At 46.8% G+C, this 14386-nt stretch overlaps 1 protein-coding gene across 13 annotated transcripts in view; it reads left to right on the top strand.

The window, feature by feature from the left end:
* Nucleotides 1-14386, top strand: part of TANC2 (tetratricopeptide repeat, ankyrin repeat and coiled-coil containing 2) — a 218872-nt gene that overhangs the window by 122077 nt on the left and 82409 nt on the right. For all 13 annotated transcript variants that reach the window (XM_062625109.1, XM_062625112.1, XM_062625115.1 and 10 more), the window contains one exon: nucleotides 5263-5449. In XM_062625109.1, the coding sequence (XP_062481093.1) occupies nucleotides 5263-5449 (187 nt within the window). The remainder of the gene's footprint in view (nucleotides 1-5262; nucleotides 5450-14386) is intronic.

Below are 14386 nucleotides of genomic sequence, written 5' to 3' on the forward strand. Positions count from 1 at the left end.
GTGAATCATTGTCACAGAACGCGGTGCAGGATCAGCTGCTGCCGTGTGAAACAGCTTCTGTTGTTTTTCTGTTTCTTGCAAGTGCTGTAGGAGTGGGCAGCATCCCTCATCAGGTTATAGTGACCAAAATAGTTTGTACTTCCATGGCATCGTGGATAGAATGCTTTAGGAACGCTTCAGCAATGTTACGTAAAGGCTCCCGGTTCCCCCGGGGAGGAGAGGGAAGGAGGAATAGACTGTTTGTACAGATAGTCACACTTTCTGCTCCTGTTTGCTGAACAAGGTGATTTCATGCTTGCAGACGGAGACAGAAAGCAAATCATGAAGTCTTTATTATGATCAAGCTTTGTTACATCCCCTCCAGCTGGCTGAAAAGCTGGAGAGCAGAAAGCTCAGGCCTATGACAGAGATTTTGTGGGAGCTGGCTGAGTTTGTTTCTCCTCCTCAAGCCTGGATACTGCCCACTCCCAGCAGTGCTGGTGAGATGAGAATGAAACCGGGAGATAGTTTTTCCCTTCATTTAAATGGAAATGGATAGTCCAGTGTGTAGCAGAAAAGCATGAAACTCAGAAGCCCACTCACTTCTGATGCTTTCTCCTTTTAACAGAGTCATCCCATGAGTCTGCGCTTAGATTTTTAACATGTGCATGATTCATAGGACCTGACTTCAGGTCCTGAATTCCTTAAGAAAGAAAATAATTAATGAAAAGTGGCAGCCAAGAAGAGTTCTCAGCACAGGAATGACATGGAGCTGCTGGAGCAGATCCAGGGGAATCTACAAAGATGCTGCGAGGGCTGGAGCAGCTCTGCTCTGGAGCCAGGCTGAGAGAGCTGGGCTGGGTCAGCCTGGGGAAGAGAAGGCTCCTGAAGGGGAGACCTGAGAGCAGCTCCAGTGCCTGAAGGGGCTGCAGGAAACCTGGAGAAGGGGCTTGGGACAAGGGCCTGTAGGGACAGGCCAAGGGGAATGGCTTTAACCTGCCCGAGGGGAGACTGAGATGAGCTCTTAGGCAGAAGCTCTTCCCTGTGAGGGTGCTGAGGCGCTGGCACAGGGTGCCCAGAGAAGCTGTGGCTGCCCCATCCCTGGCAGTGTTCAAGGCCAGGTTGGACACAGGGGCTTGGAGCAAGCTGCTCTAGTGGAAGGTGTCCCTGCCCGTGGCAGGGGTTGGAGCTGGAGGAGCTTTAAGGTCTGTTCCAATACAAACCAGTCTGGGATTCTATGGAGGTGGCTCTGGTGGCACATGTGAATCTTTCTCCCAGCCTGAGCCAATGGGAAGGGAACTCCAGTTTTCCCATTTTCCAGTTGCTCCAAGAGCCCTGGTCTGCTCCCAGCACAAAGTAGAGGGTGCTCCTGGTGAGCAGGGTGCAGGGCTGTGTCCTGGGGCTTGTTCCTCTGCCGTAGACTAAACCAAAAGGTTTTTGATCTTCTGCATGGACACGTGAAAGCCAAGAAACATGATTCTGTCAAGTTTTTGACTTTAAGACATTCATTAAGCTTTTAACACTTTCAGTCCATGTTTTAGGCGAGTTGTGGTGGATTTGAAATGTACTTCACTGCACATTGTGCTAGAAAATGTACTTTTAACAGGTGCCTGCTTGAACTGAATACTTCAAAGCCAAGCAGAGCTTTCTACTATAAATGGTTCTTTTTGTTGTTGCCTTTTGACAAAAATTAAAATCCCGTCTTTTCTCTAAAGCAAAAGATGCCTTTGGAGAATGAAAAAGAAAAACCTAAAGAGAAGCAGCAGAGAGTTGTCCTCTAAAATAGATGGGTATCTTGGGCCACGTGCTAATTCTTGCATCACAAAGCTTTATCAGGGCCTTTGAATGCTCTTCATGTGCTGCTGGAGATAAAGGGAAGCTGGTTCCTCAATTACCAAGTTGATTTCTTATCTTTCTTTGTGAGCATCTCCTGCTGTCAGCCCTTGCCTGGAGTCCCAGGATGCTTGAGGCTGGAGATGATCCCTGGAGACCATCTCATCCAACCACCTGCTGGCAGCTTCAGAGCTGGACCAGGTTGTTCAGGCCTTGTCCAGGTGAGGTTTGAAGATCTCCACAGGTAGAGAACAGGGCAGCCTGTTCCAGGGCTTGATGACTCTGCCTGCGAAGGATTTTTGTCTTCTACCTGCTACAGAATTGCCTTGATACATCCTATGACTGCAGCATCTTGTCTTTGCCTTCTGAGAGAGCAGCCCCTCTCAGCCCCTGCACACGGCAGAAGGCTGCAGCTGTCCTTAGGTGCAGTTCAGCTGTCTCTTCTCCATGCTGAATGAATCCTCTCCATCAGCATCTCCTCCTTCAAAACAAGCTCCAGGCACCTTACACTCTTGGTGGCCCTTCTCTGACTTCTGCCATCTACCACTGGCTGTTCTGGGGCAGGAGCCATGCACAAGTCCTGTCCAAGCTAAAGCTTCTTCCAAATTGCAGCAGCTCTTCTGCAAACATCTGCAGTTCTCCTTCCCAAATGGAGTTTCTTCAGCTGCCCTGCTTCAAGTAATGTTGAAAATCACAGAATCATCTCATGCAGCGAGACATGGGCTTTGCAGAGATTCCTTCTTCCCTTCATCATTGATTAATCTGATGGAGACTTTGACTAAGAGTTTGCACTTGAATTTAAAAACAAGAACCATTTCCTAGGGTTTAATGAGTCCATTGACAAGGCCTGGGCAAAGAAAACGTTCTTTTTATCAGAAGCTGGGGCTTGGCTGCTGCTTGGAATTCTGACCATGCTTTGCTTTCTCAAGCAAGAAAATCGTCCCTTGCAATCTTGCCAATGCTGGAGCTAAGGTGGAACTAAGGAATAAAGGTGTTTCCACTAAACCCACCCTGATTTATCAATGGGCACGTTGCATTTTCATTCAGTTGCCTCACTTTGAATATGTCAAAGGATAGCCTGTAATTCAGAGTGCTCTGAAATGGTGTGTGTTACTGTACTGTCTCTTAATCACGCTTTCCTTAATGAGAGACCACAAAATGCTGAAGAAGAAATCCTCTTTCTCCTACTTTTTTAAGGGGAAACTCTTTTTTAACTGCACTGCCTGCCAGAGGAGCACAAAGGACAATGAGGCTGTGTCAGAACAGTGTCATTTCTCAAAGCTTGGGGAAAATGTGACAGATGAAACAGCAGCAGGAAGAATACAGAATGTTCTGTCAATGGCAATTTGTATTTAAAACTTGCACAGAGGAGCCTTTTTTCTCTATCAATACAGAAATAAAACATGTCAATCAATGCCAAGTGATATCCCGTGTTATTCAGGCATTTCCAGTTGCAAGTAGTTGTTCTTAAGGAGCTGCATAAAAGCTCACATAAAAGAACTTAGAATATCACTTTTGGCGTTTTGTGAAACACTTGTTCTCCCTCAGCTGGAGGGATGAAGATGATTTCTTCATTGCTTCAAGTGCCATTCTTGTCCTGCAGTTTGCTTTAAAGTGTAGTTTTGCTGTGTTTTAAGGTCAGTGGATGGTTGTTTTGTTAGTACTGAGAGGGGCTTCAGCAGGGATTTGTCTAAAATAGCGGTTGAAAGGAGGACATAAAAAGTTCACTGTAAAGAATTTAGCATCACAGAATCATTAGGGTTGAAGGGACTCCTGGAGATCATCCAGTCCAACCCCTGCCAAGGCAGGGCCACCCAGAGCAGGGCACACAGGAATGTGTTCATGGTGGGTCTCAATATCTCCAGAGAGGGAAACTCCACAGCCTCCCTGGACAGCCTGTGCCAGGGCTCTGCCCCCTCAATGGAAAGAAGTTCTTCCTCATGCTGAGGTGAAACTTGCTGTGGTTTAGTTTATGGCCACTGCTCCTTGTCCTGCTGCTGGGCACCACTGGGAAGAGTCTGGCACCATCCTCCTGGTTCCTCCTCTGAGTTGTTGATCTGCATTGATGGGGTCCCCTCTCAGTCTGCTCTTCTCTAACCAGGCCCAGCTCCAGCAATCTCTGCTCCAGACCCCCGAGCATCCTTGTGGCCTCCACTGCACCCTCTCCAGTAGCTTCTTGTCTCTCTTGTGCTGAGGAGCCATAATAGTGTTAAAGTCCTAATGCTTCACATTCTGAAAGATTCCCCATGTAAACTGGTTAAACTTTTAGGTGTGTAGGATGAGGTTGGAAGGCACCTCTGGAGATCATCTAATCCAGACCACTCAGGTTGCTTCAAGCCCCATCCAACCTGGCCTTGAACACTGCCAGGGATGGGGCAGCCACAGCTTCTCCCTGAACACTTCAGGTTTCTTGCACCCAGTATCTTCCCAAGATAACTTTTAAAACCCCATCTTTTTTGTGCTGCTGCATTTCTTTGTTTTGTTCTGCCTTTGGAGAGCAACATTTTCCCTATTACGTGTTTTAAACCTTATCTGGTGGGGGAAGCATGTCTGGGCAGGGCTGTCTCCTATCTAGATAAGGGATTTTGAGCTTCCTGGTGCAGGGGTGTAAAACCACTGTTGGTTTCCTTGAATGGAGGAGACCTTTACAGAGCAGAATAAGAACTGAAGCCCCATGGAGGCTTCTGAGCAGATGGAAATGGCCCAGAGGCCTTTGCAGGATTTCCTGTGTATGATGTGTCTTGCTGTAAGTAGAGGTGAGATCATGTTGTATCATCATCACCCTGGAGATGTCCTCTTAATGGCACTTAAGATGTTGCTTAATTTACTTCACTGTTTCATAGTATTTTGCTTATTTAGGCTTTTCTTGGAGGGGGACGTTTTGTGAGGACCTGTAGGGATAGGGTTAAAACTGAAAGAGGGAAGTTCAGGTTGGAGATAAGGCAGAAGCTCTTCCCTGTGAGGGTGCTGAGGCGCTGGCACAGGGTGCCCAGAGAAGCTGTGGCTGCCCCATCCCTGGCAGTGTTCAAGGCCAGGTTGGACACAGGGGCTTGGAGCAAGCTGCTCTAGTGGAAGCGGTCCCTGCCTGTGGCAGGGGTTGGAAGTGGCTGAGCTTTAAGGACCCTTCAACCCAAACCAGGCTGGGATTCAACTGAAATGATCAAAATCCCCAGTAAAGTCTGGAGTCAGGCATTTGGTTAACCCCACTTTATTGATGTGTTTCCTGTGGAGCCTGGAAGCTGGAAGCTTTAAAGCAAGCCGCAGCAAACAAGCCTGCTGCCTGTGTTGCCCACCCCGTGGGGAGGCTCAGCAGACCTTGTCGCTCTGAGCACTAAAGCACTTTTTACCTTCCCCTGACAAAGCAAATCCTCAAGTGTGAGCCATACAAAGCCTCTTGCCGCCCAGGGCCTGGCAGTGGTGAGTGACTTGTTCCCCCTTTCCCTGTTGCAGAGCTCGGCCGTGACGCAGCGCATCAGCCCCTGCTCCACGCTCACCAGCAGCACGGCCTCGCCGCCCGCCAGCAGCCCCTGCTCCACGCTCCCGCCCGTCAGCACCAGTGTCACCACCAAGGATTGCACCTACGGCGCCGTCACCAGCCCCACCTCCACGCTGGAGAGCAGGGACAGCGGCATCATAGGTGAGTGGCACCCTGCTCCCCTGCTAAAGCAGCCCATCGCTGGCTGCGCTGGCGTTACAGGCGTTGTTCTAGCTGGTGCACCCAGGGTCGCTGATGGGGTGGGTTTGCGTTACTCAGTACTGCAGCGAGCAGGGTGAAATGCACTCCTGTTCAGCACGGGGAGTTGGTGAAAATTGGGTTGGAGAAGTCGGGTGATGCAAAGCTATGGCGCTTGTTTAAGTGGTGAAAGAGGAAGAGTTTCATCTTCCTCCTATTTCTGCGTGTCATCATCATCTTTCTGCTTCTTGCAGTCTTTCTTCCCAGTGTATTCTTGCCTTGCTTTCATTCTAGTGAGGTGGTTGGGGTGTTTTCTTACCAAGTGTTCTGTATCCTTCAGCTGCTGCCCATGCTCGCTCACAGAATCGTAGAATAGTTTGGGTTGGAAGGGACCTTCAAAGTCCAACCCTCTTGCAATGAGCAGGGACATCTTCAACTAGATCAGGTTGCCAGGAACCACATCCAGCCTGGCCTTGGATGTCTCCAGGGATGGGGCATCCACCACTTCTCTGGGCCACCTGTGCCAAGGTTTTACCACCCTCATTGTAAAGAATTGCTTCCTCACATTCAGCCTCAATCTCCCTCTTTTAGTTTAAAACCATCACCTGTTTGTTTAGTTTTAAACCATCGTCCTGTTGAAACAAGCCCTGCTGAAAGTCTCTCCCCATCTTCCTTATGGGTCCCTTTTAAGAAGTGAAAGGCTGCAATAAGGTCTCCCATTCATGGAAGTGGAGGTGCTCATTTAGACAGACATAAGCCTTTTGGTTAGATAAGGAGGATAGGATGTCTCAGTGCCAGGCCATGGCGGGTACCTGGGGCTGCCATCCCCTCCTACCTCAAGTAGTCTTAGAGGCATCTGTATTTTCAGCACTTCTTCATTGTTATGGACCATTTAGTCCATAGCCATTGTACTCCCATATCAGAGGAAAGAAAACAGCTGATGGCATCGTGTTCGTAGTTCAAATACTGTTGGATTATATTCTCTTAAATATAAAATCACTGATTTTGTAACTGATCACCTTCTGTGCCCCATGACTGTCACTGCAACCTTATCGGTAACTCAGTGCCTCATAAACGACTGCTGCTCTTAAACTCAGCCTTGGGCAGGAGCTGGATTAAATTAACACCAATTCCAGTGAGTTTCATCCCAGTGATGTGTTGGTTGCAGGTGTGAAGGATCTTGAGCAAGTAACATCCACACATTTCTGTTCTATAACTGCAAAGGCCTAACGGGAGGAAAGGGATGCCTGTGTAACGTCAGGCAGGATGCTCCTTGCTTGGTTGTCCTTGCCGCATGTTCCATGCTCAGCATTTCTGCAGCTGGTTTTACTTTGCCAGTGGTTTATGTAGTACTTAAAGAAAAAGAAGTTTATGGAGTACTGAAAGAAACAAGGAGAACCTGAACTTCCCCTGTTTAAGTTGGAACCCATTCCCCCTTGTCCTGTCCCTCTCCAGCATCCTTGTAGCCCCCTTCAGACACTGGAAGCTGCTCTGAGGTCTCCATGCAGCCTTGCCTTCTTCAGGCTGAGCAACCCCAGTGTTCTCAGCCTGTCTCCATAGGGGAGGTGCTCCAGCCCCTGATCATCTTCATGGCCTCCTCTGGACTTGCTCCAACAGCTCTATGTCTTGCCGTGAGAAGGTGTTGAGTCTTTTTGCTGACTTTCTGCCCCATCCTTTTTCAGTAGCTCTATAGCAATTAATTTAGACGTTTGAAACATTTTGTTGCCCCTCATAAGGAAGATTCTCTCTTAAGAGGTTCTTCTATTGGGAACTTGGATTTTCCTATGGAAACTATGGAAATAATAGAAGGTTGCTTATCCCAGGGCTATGTTAATGTATCCCAGATGGAAAAGTCATGTAAAGAAATGTTCGTGTAGAATAAGAGAAGCACTTTTTAAGGCTTTCAAAAAACAAGGCTTTCCTCTCCTAGAGCCTCTTTCTCCCCTTCTTTCCTCCCCCCTTTCTTTTGACAGTAACATTTTCAACCCCTTCTTTGATAGAAGCTCAACAGCTGTATCAGACTGTGGGGAAAGTGGCCTTCTCCACTGCTGGAAAGTACGTGGAGAAAAATCATAGAACAGAAACAGAACAGTTTGGGTTGGGACCTTCAGAGGTCATCTAGTCCATCCTGCCTGCAGTGAGCAGGAACATCTTGAACTAGATCAGGTTCAGAATAAACATTTCCCTGGGTATTTATGTTTCCTGAGTAATGAGCCCTCCTACTCCTCCCAAATCATTCTGTGGAAATCATGGAATGGTTTGGGTTGGAAAGGACCTTAAGATCATCCAGTTCCAACCCCCTGCTATGGGCAGGGATGCCTTCCACCAGACCGGGTTGCTCAAAATGAATGACTGAAACTGTTAGCTCCAAGGTGTATTTCTGTAATACACTCCAGTGTATTTTGTATTCCTCTTAATGAAAGTTAATGGTTTTGGGAAGATCTCTTCATCTTTACCCCCTCTCTGTCCTAGACACAGCATTAGTTTGTCAAAGTTAAATCATTGTGGCTCTTTAGACTCTACATGAACCGCATTAAGAGCGTAACTATCCACTGAGGTGCATAGAGTGGGCATTTTGGCTGTAAAGACCAGATTTTAACCAGCCAGGTCTCTGATGACTTGTCCTCTTGGAGTTATTCCTGTCCCTTTGTGTGTCACCTCTTATATAATTTCAGTTATTAGGGAAGAAGTGTGTCGTGTCTCTCATCTGCACAGCACAGGGACTGTTTCGTGCTTACTGATGGCTTTAATAAATGCATCACTTGGGTTAGAAGAGACTTATTTTGGAAGTTTGGATCCTCTGTAGTAAAGGAAATTCAGGCTATTTCGCTTGAAAGGGTAACAAAAAATGCAACAAGATCTTCAAACACTGATTTGTAGGAGACAAGAAATGGTGATGAGGGGAGGAGGAGAGAGGAAGTGAGCCAAGAGGAGCGATAGAAGCAAATCAGCCCTTTCTCCTGGAAGCCACTAAATCCTTTTAGTGTACAACAGAATGGCTGGTGAAAATGCTGCCCTGACTTTAACCTCGGAATAGCTTCCAGGATTTTCTTTGGCTCTCACTATGTAAAAGCAGCCAACTGTTAATGTTCAAAATCTGCTACTGAAAAGAAAACTGGTCAAAGGATCATGTGCTGCTATGGGGGGAGCTTTGCACTTCATGGCCCACAGAAGTGGACTGTCAAGTTTTGCTGCTTGAATGCAGCAGAATATAAGCCAACCTCCAGCAATCTCAGCAAGCCTGCACAATAAACCCTCAAATGCTTCTTGCTGGTGTGTAAAGCTTGCCCAAGTGCTTGTGATGTTCACACAGCACTTGATGGCATTTAGTCTCCCAAGGGCATTAAAAGAGCGCCTGTTTTCTGTGTCGAATGTTCCTGGAGAAGCGCTGCCATTTACTGTGCTATGAAGTGGGGCCAGCCTTGTCCTTGGTGCAAAGTCCTTTATAGTCTGCACTGGGTTCCCCACTTCATTGTTAGGGGGATCATCCTAAGCAGGGAAATTGGTGTGATGGCAAAGCAGGAAACAGGGATAAATCCTCTTGCACCAATCTAGATGTGTCTAATATTATGTGAACCAGTTGCTTTCACTTAGATTTGGTGGCTTTTTACAATGAAGAATGACATGTAAAGGACTTTCCATCCCCTTCTGGATGTCCCTGGCATGGAGCTATCTTCACGCTGTTTTTTTACTGTGACTCCTGAGCTTTTATCAGCTTGCTGCTTTCTACAGATTTCTGTGTTGGTGGGTTAAAAATAGGCTTGTGAATAAATTCATCTAGAGTGTGTGCTAAGCAGAATAGATGCTGCTGACAATAAAACAAGCTAGATCTGTTTGCAAGTTTAACTGCTTGGAGAAGGGAGCAAAGAACAGTTCCAAAGGTTCATCAGGGTAAATTTAACTCGGGTTAAATATTTTTGTGCTTTTCCAGCTGCAGCATTTGAATTCTGACATTCTCATCAGTATTATGAAACGCTCTGTTAATAATGAATAAGATTTGTAAGAATTACAGATCTTTTTCTTCAATCTAACCAGCTTCCATTTGGGCTCATTCCCCAAAGGAGGAGCTCCCTAGAAAATGTCTCATAGTGATGAATAACGAGCTTTTGTTCAGTAATGCATCTACATATTGCAGGTGACGGGGCTGATGGTTCAGGAGGTGAAAATGGGGGTTATTTATCAGGCATCACATCAGCTCTTGAGCAAAATCAGTGGGGTCACAGAATCCCAACAATATGAAATAGAAAACAGCACCTTCTCTGAATCTCAAGTCAATTCTTTCTCCATTGAAAGGATGCATTAAGCAGAAGTGAAACATGTGCATGCACATGTGATGTGATTTGTGGTTGATGCCATGAAGTCATGAAACAACAATTCTGCCTTCCCCCAGTTAAACCAGTGACGAGTTGGGTTTGACACCAAACTCCGGGCCTTAAGTACTGGATCTACAAAGGAAAAAGGAGAAAAAAGAGTGTTTAAAGCTAAAGGAAGTGGCACAGAACAGGTATAATATGCAAACAGTGAAATCTGCTTCAGTTTATGCTCCAGCCCAGTAGATGGAAGTAAAATTGAGTGATAAAAAGAAAGAATAAACTGGAAAGACAGATCAGAAGATAACTAGAGGAAAAATCAGTGCTGTCAACTCCCGCAGGGTTATTTTGGATGCTGTGATAAGTGGCTTCTCTTTTGCGTTTTAGCTGTTGGTGGTGTGAGGTTAGATGGGACTCTCAGCTTTTATTTTAAGAGCAGCAAGATTTGAACCTTCATGGTTATGAAAAGCTTCACAATGATCCAAGCCTGCCCAGAAAGTTAATGCCAAGCATACAGATAACTTCCCTCCCATTGTGCACACCCCCACACAGGCCTCCTTTCTGCTTTCTTGTTTAAACCTCAACATTTTAAAGCCAGGTTCAAGACTGTGGACTTGAAAAAATGAAGAAAAATTGGGAATTGTCCTTGCTGATGCTAGAGAAGGAATGTCTGTGAGACAGGCAAAAAGAAAGGGAAGTCCAAAATGGTAAAAGGCAGACAGAGAGGGCACTGAATCAAGAAAGTGATGGAAGTTGATGTAGGGTTAAAGGGATGTGTGTGTGCATGTCTTCTGAAATGGTAACAGGCCCACTGTTAACATGCAGTGAGTGGTTCCTATAGCTGACTGTTGGGGTTTAACCTCAACCAGCAATTGAGCACTGAGCCCCTTGCTCACCCCAGTGGGATGGGGACAGTCATAGAATCCTATCGTAGAATCCCAGCCTGGTTTGGGTTGGAAGGGACCTTAAAGCTCATCCAGTTCCAAGGGACACCTTCCACCAGAGCAGGTTGCTCCAAGCCCCTGTGTCCTGCCTGGCCTTGAACACTGCCTCACAGGGAAGAACTTCTGCCTCAGATCTCATCTCAGTCTCCCCTCTGGCAGCTTGAAACACGTTCATTGCCTTGTTTCTGCAAGTGATAAAGTGAAGCTTGCAGACTTCAGCTTTGCTGACCTGTTCTGTCTCACAGCAGTGTTTACAGCGAGTTTTCTCTGAGGATGGCAGTGCCTTGCTCTGCTGAAATGCTTCTTTGACCCAGGTTGCACATTCCTAGTCTGAGGAGCTCGCAGGTACGAGCCCTTCGAGGCATTCGGACCCTCCTTCATCTTGCTTGTCAGCGCTGCAGTGGGGAATTCAGGTTTGGAACAGAGCAAATACAGGGTCAGCATGATGCTGCCATCGAGGTATTTTTCATTAAGTTTTGAGACTTTCTGTGTGCATACCATGACTTAGAATGCCTCGAGGCAGAAATGGGTTTACCTGTTGAATCCTTTTGTTACTTTAATTAAGCAGTGATCTTTATTTTCCCCTTTCCCATTTGAGATCAGTGCTTGAAGAAGTTAAACCTGTGAAGAGCAGTGTGGGTTTTGACCTCGAGCAGGGCAAGACTTAAAGGTTCAGAGTTTTATTTCCCCTTTAAACTCACCGGTGGTGTCCAGCAGAGAATGATGCTCTTCTCAACACACCGAGTGCTTGGGGCTGTCAGGACTTGCCTTGCACGTGACAGCCCGAAGCTGCTCCCTTCCCTTGGGAGAGCTCTGGGCTTATGCTTTGTGCCTGCCAAGTTGCTCTCCTTGGCAGCCAGGCTCCCTGGAGCGCTCTGGGGTGACACGGCTATATTTAGGTGTATCCTTCTGTGGATGAGTTTGGGAAAGCTTATGTAGAGGAGGGTAAAGAATGTATCTCACTCCTTGCCAACTCGTCCATGTCAGCTAGGACATCTCCAGTGCGATAGTGGAGTGTGTTACTGGAGGGGAATGACGTGAACTGGCAGAGCGTGCAGGAGTGGGTTTAGTACCTCTTGGCTCTGCACCATGTGAAGCTCGCTCCTTTGCTGCAGGTACTTCTTTAAGGCAATAAATCTCCATTTCCTACTTAGGACATTATAAATCTTTACATAGAATTAATGTTACAGCTGTTGGTCTGCATAAAGCAGTAACTACAGAAAACTACTTTCTCCTGCAATTCCATATGAAAGGTGAACGTGAAGGGTGACGTTTTCAAGGCATGATCTCTGCCTCAAGGAGAATTGGATGGGATGGTAAAATTCCCTTTCTGTGTTTGATTCAAGACAAGTACAGCTGAAAGCCTCGTGCCCCAGGGCATAGCCAGCATGCAGCTAAATGAGAAATAGCGTTTGCTATCCTGTAAGTACATGAATCTCTGGGAGGTGTAGTACTGACTGCAGGGAAATGCAGGGGGTGTCTTGGGTGAGCTGCTGCACTGGTACAGGTAGGCAGCTCTTCCCTGTGAGGGTGCTGAGGCGCTGGCACAGGGAGCCCAAAGAAGCTGTGGCTGCCCCATCCCTGGCAGTGCTCAAGGCCAGGTTGGACACAGGGGCTTGGAGCAAGCTGCTCCAGTGGAAGGTGTCCCTGCCTGTGGCAGGGGTTGGAGCTGGAGCAGCTTTAAGGTCCTTTCCAACCTAAATCCTTCTGTGATTTAACCTCTGAATAGACAGCATGCTCTGAATTCGGGAAGGATAAACTGATGGCCTCAAATCCATCAAAGAGCAGGAATTTTTGCCTTGCTGTTTTCAAGTTAGCAATGGCAGGGATGCTGTGAGCCCAGGAGCAGGGTCTCTCCTTCTCCTGAGGCTGTGCCCCCCTTACCCTGCAACCCCCTGAATGTGCCCTGTAAGCCGAGATGTTACAGTGATGAAAACCTCAGATACCACTTAAGCTGAGTCCATGTGTGCTCCTGCAGCCCTTCTTTTGACACCATTTTAACAACATAACGTGTGAGTGGGGTCTGTTGGGATTTCTCACCATCAGGACCTCCTTTCCACAGGCCATCAACTGGGTTAGCCAGAGTCACAGTTATGAATTACAGAGCAAAAAGATCTCAAAGTAGGAGCACAAAATACTTGTTTTGTGGTTTAGTTGTTCAGTATAACCCCAGAGTTGTAATAGCTGAAAGAATCTTCACTTGAAGGTCAGTCTTTAATAGAACCTGATATTCTGATGCTCTCCTGTATGCAAAGATGTGCCTAACAATAGGCATACAGGCAGCGGTGTTGTCATGTTAGTTGGTAGCTGCTGTTCCTCATTTCAATTGGCTTCTCTGCATCTGGATTAAGGCCCAGAATATTATTAACATGTAGATATGGTTTAGGTGCATTAATGAGGCAACAGGATCCTGGTGTGACTGCAGCAGGATCCATCCTCAGGGTCGGTCTCCATTCCCCATGCATCCCCCTGCAGAGATTATTGCTGAAAGCTCAGTTAATCCCCTGCAGGGCCAATGCATGATGGGGAGGTGTTCTCACACACCCAGACTGCGTGTCCTGGAATACCCTCTGCACTGCTGCAACGTTTAGGGTATGAATATGGCAAACTTGCAGAAATAATGGTATTTTTTCAGGTTTGCTTCTGGTTGTGTGTGTTCATGGGCTTCGTTCCACCGGGGACTGACGTGAAGTTCTGTCTACCCAAGCAATAGAGTGGAAAGGAATGGTGTAGAGTAGAACAGACTAGAGACTGGAATGGAGAATATGGAATATAGAATATGGAATAGAACAGAGCATTTTCAGTGGTAAGGGACCTACAACAATGCAGTCCAACTGCCCGACCACTCCAGGCCTCACCAAATTTTTGCCCTTGCCTTGTATCTCTACCCTCTTTGCATTCCCAGCTCCCTACCCCCGTGTATCACCCTGCCCCAGGCTTGGGAGGTGCAGGTAGTGTGAATTTCCTGACATGAGCTGCTGGTTTCCTAACTCAGGACTGTGAAGCTGTGGTTTGCAAGCAGCTCTCTGGGTTGAGCTCTTGGGAAGCTTAGCTTCCCCCAGGAGACGTGCTCAGCGTTGTTGGTTCGTGTTCCTGGCTCGTAGCGAACCTTCACGCTTTCGCCTTTTCAATGAAGTCAAATTTGGTTTGGGTTGAAATAGCTCATAGATGAGATTAAGCCCATGGAGCACCGCTTGTATCATCCAGGGCTGTTCTAAAGGTAAATTAAGCCACAGGGAACAATCCTAAATACCTGATTGACTGAAGAGTTTGCACATAAACCAGCTTTAGCATGAAACAGTGAAAACGAAGTTTAAAGTGAACACCAAGTGAGGATTAGAGAAGGGGCCAGCAGCAGTAGCTCCTTTTTCCTTTTCTGTTGCTTCATTTAGAGGAAACTCACGTTGACACGAAGTTATTTTGGTTTTCCTCAGTTTGATGTATGAGTTCAGCTGCTGATGTGTGTCTACAGAGATTAATTAGATCCTGAGAGAGGGGTTTGAAATGAATGGATTTTAATGGATCAATGGATTGATTTTTGTCTGTAAATAGATGTGTAGTGAGCCTGGCTCCGCCGACTCATTGAAATGGAGCTTTTCTACAAAACCATTCCAAAGCTCTTTCTCAATATTAAACCATTTGAGGGA

Source organism: Pezoporus occidentalis, unplaced genomic scaffold (assembly GCF_034315485.1).
Source record: "Pezoporus occidentalis ecotype Australia unplaced genomic scaffold, CSIRO_AGI_Poc_V1 ctg277, whole genome shotgun sequence".
Taxonomy (NCBI): Eukaryota; Metazoa; Chordata; class Aves; order Psittaciformes; family Psittacidae; genus Pezoporus; species Pezoporus occidentalis.